The sequence below is a fragment of the Trypanosoma theileri genome (assembly GCF_002087225.1).
Source record: "Trypanosoma theileri isolate Edinburgh chromosome Unknown TM35_Tth_52_V1, whole genome shotgun sequence".
Lineage (NCBI taxonomy): Eukaryota > Euglenozoa > Kinetoplastea > Trypanosomatida > Trypanosomatidae > Trypanosoma > Trypanosoma theileri.
This window is the reverse complement of record NW_021639894.1, coordinates 19,453-20,748: the sequence shown is the minus strand read 5'-3', so window position 1 is coordinate 20,748 and position 1,296 is coordinate 19,453. Positions and strand designations below refer to the sequence as shown.

The window sequence follows — 1,296 nt, the reverse complement described above, 5'->3', positions numbered from 1 at the left end:
TGCATCACCCTTCTTATTGTTTGTGAGTTCAGGAGGAAGTGTTGTTGTTGTTGTTGTGGTGGTGGTAGTGGTATCTGTATTTCCATTAGCACCTTCTTGGGTACTTGTTGATTCACCTTCCGCGAGGTTTGCAACATTAGGTTCATTATCAGACTGATTATTATGGGTAATATCCGTAGATGGATTCTTGGTGGAAGCGTTATCTGTATTATGGGATGCGGGAGCAGCAGGTGCTTCCCCTGTTGTGTGCGTGGTCTGTGCAGTTTGTGTCTCATTTGACTGCGTTTGTGATTGAGAGTTCACTGTGGTTGCTGGCGCCTGTTGTTCTTGTTTCAAAGCTGCGCTTTGCAATGCAGAAGACTCAATTTCACCGTCTTTACTGGATGATTGTGATAGGTCATTATGAGTATTTACTTCTTGTGTCTGTGTTTCCATCTCACTTTGCACTTGTGATTTATTTTCTAACAAGTTTCTATCGCTGTCTTCATTTCGTGGATCATGTTGATTTATATTATGTGCTTGAGGATCATCAAGCTGTGGAGGTTGAGAATTTAAACTGGATGAACTCGAACCTGAACTCCCACCAGAAGATCCACCAGGGCCTGCACCTGCTGGACCAGGCGCATCAACACCAGGAGGAATACCCATCCTCCTCTCATCATCAGTACCTCTTCCATCACCACCATCAGATAAACCACCAGCAGTAGTAACACAAGTACCGTCAGTAGCACCGTCACTACGAGGACAAGTAACAGGAGGACCTTCTCTACCATCAAGACCTCGAGCACCTGTAGGACCCTGAGGCACAAGACCAGATGAACGGGGCTCAATCGTATCCTTAAGACGAGTACTCTCAGCTTCAGATTCACCTTCCAGTTCATCACGATCACCGTCTGCAGCTACCACATATAAAGAGGTAACACTCAGAATCAAAGCAAGTATATAGAACGTATGGCGCAACATCATAAAAAAAATTTTTTTTCTTGTTCTCGTCACTTGAGTTCACAGGTCTAATGGATGGAGTCTGGAGATGAAAAAAAAGTAAAATGGAAACAAACAAATATACAAGAGTACAACAATAACTCACAGTGGAAGAGAGAGAAAAGCAGTAATTGCACAGTACAGCAACCAAAATAGAATATCCCGCTTGTATGATAACAATATGTAACCCTTAATAAAAAAAGAAAAGGACCTCACAATACCCAAATAAGAGAGAGAGAGCCAAACACACACACAATACCCCATGGCTCTAGTTTATGTATATTAAATTACTGCACACACACACATCTGTGTGTA

At 42.5% G+C, this 1,296-nt stretch overlaps 1 protein-coding gene across 1 annotated transcript; it reads right to left on the bottom strand.

Moving 5' to 3' along the window:
• Nucleotides 1-966, bottom strand: TM35_000521110 (uncharacterized protein; the record flags this gene model as incomplete). The annotated part of the gene is made up of 1 exon (XM_029030653.1): nt 1-966. A coding segment is annotated over one exon (966 nt), but the record flags the coding sequence as incomplete, so codon positions are not given.
• Between the last annotated feature and the right edge of the window lie 330 nt (nt 967-1,296).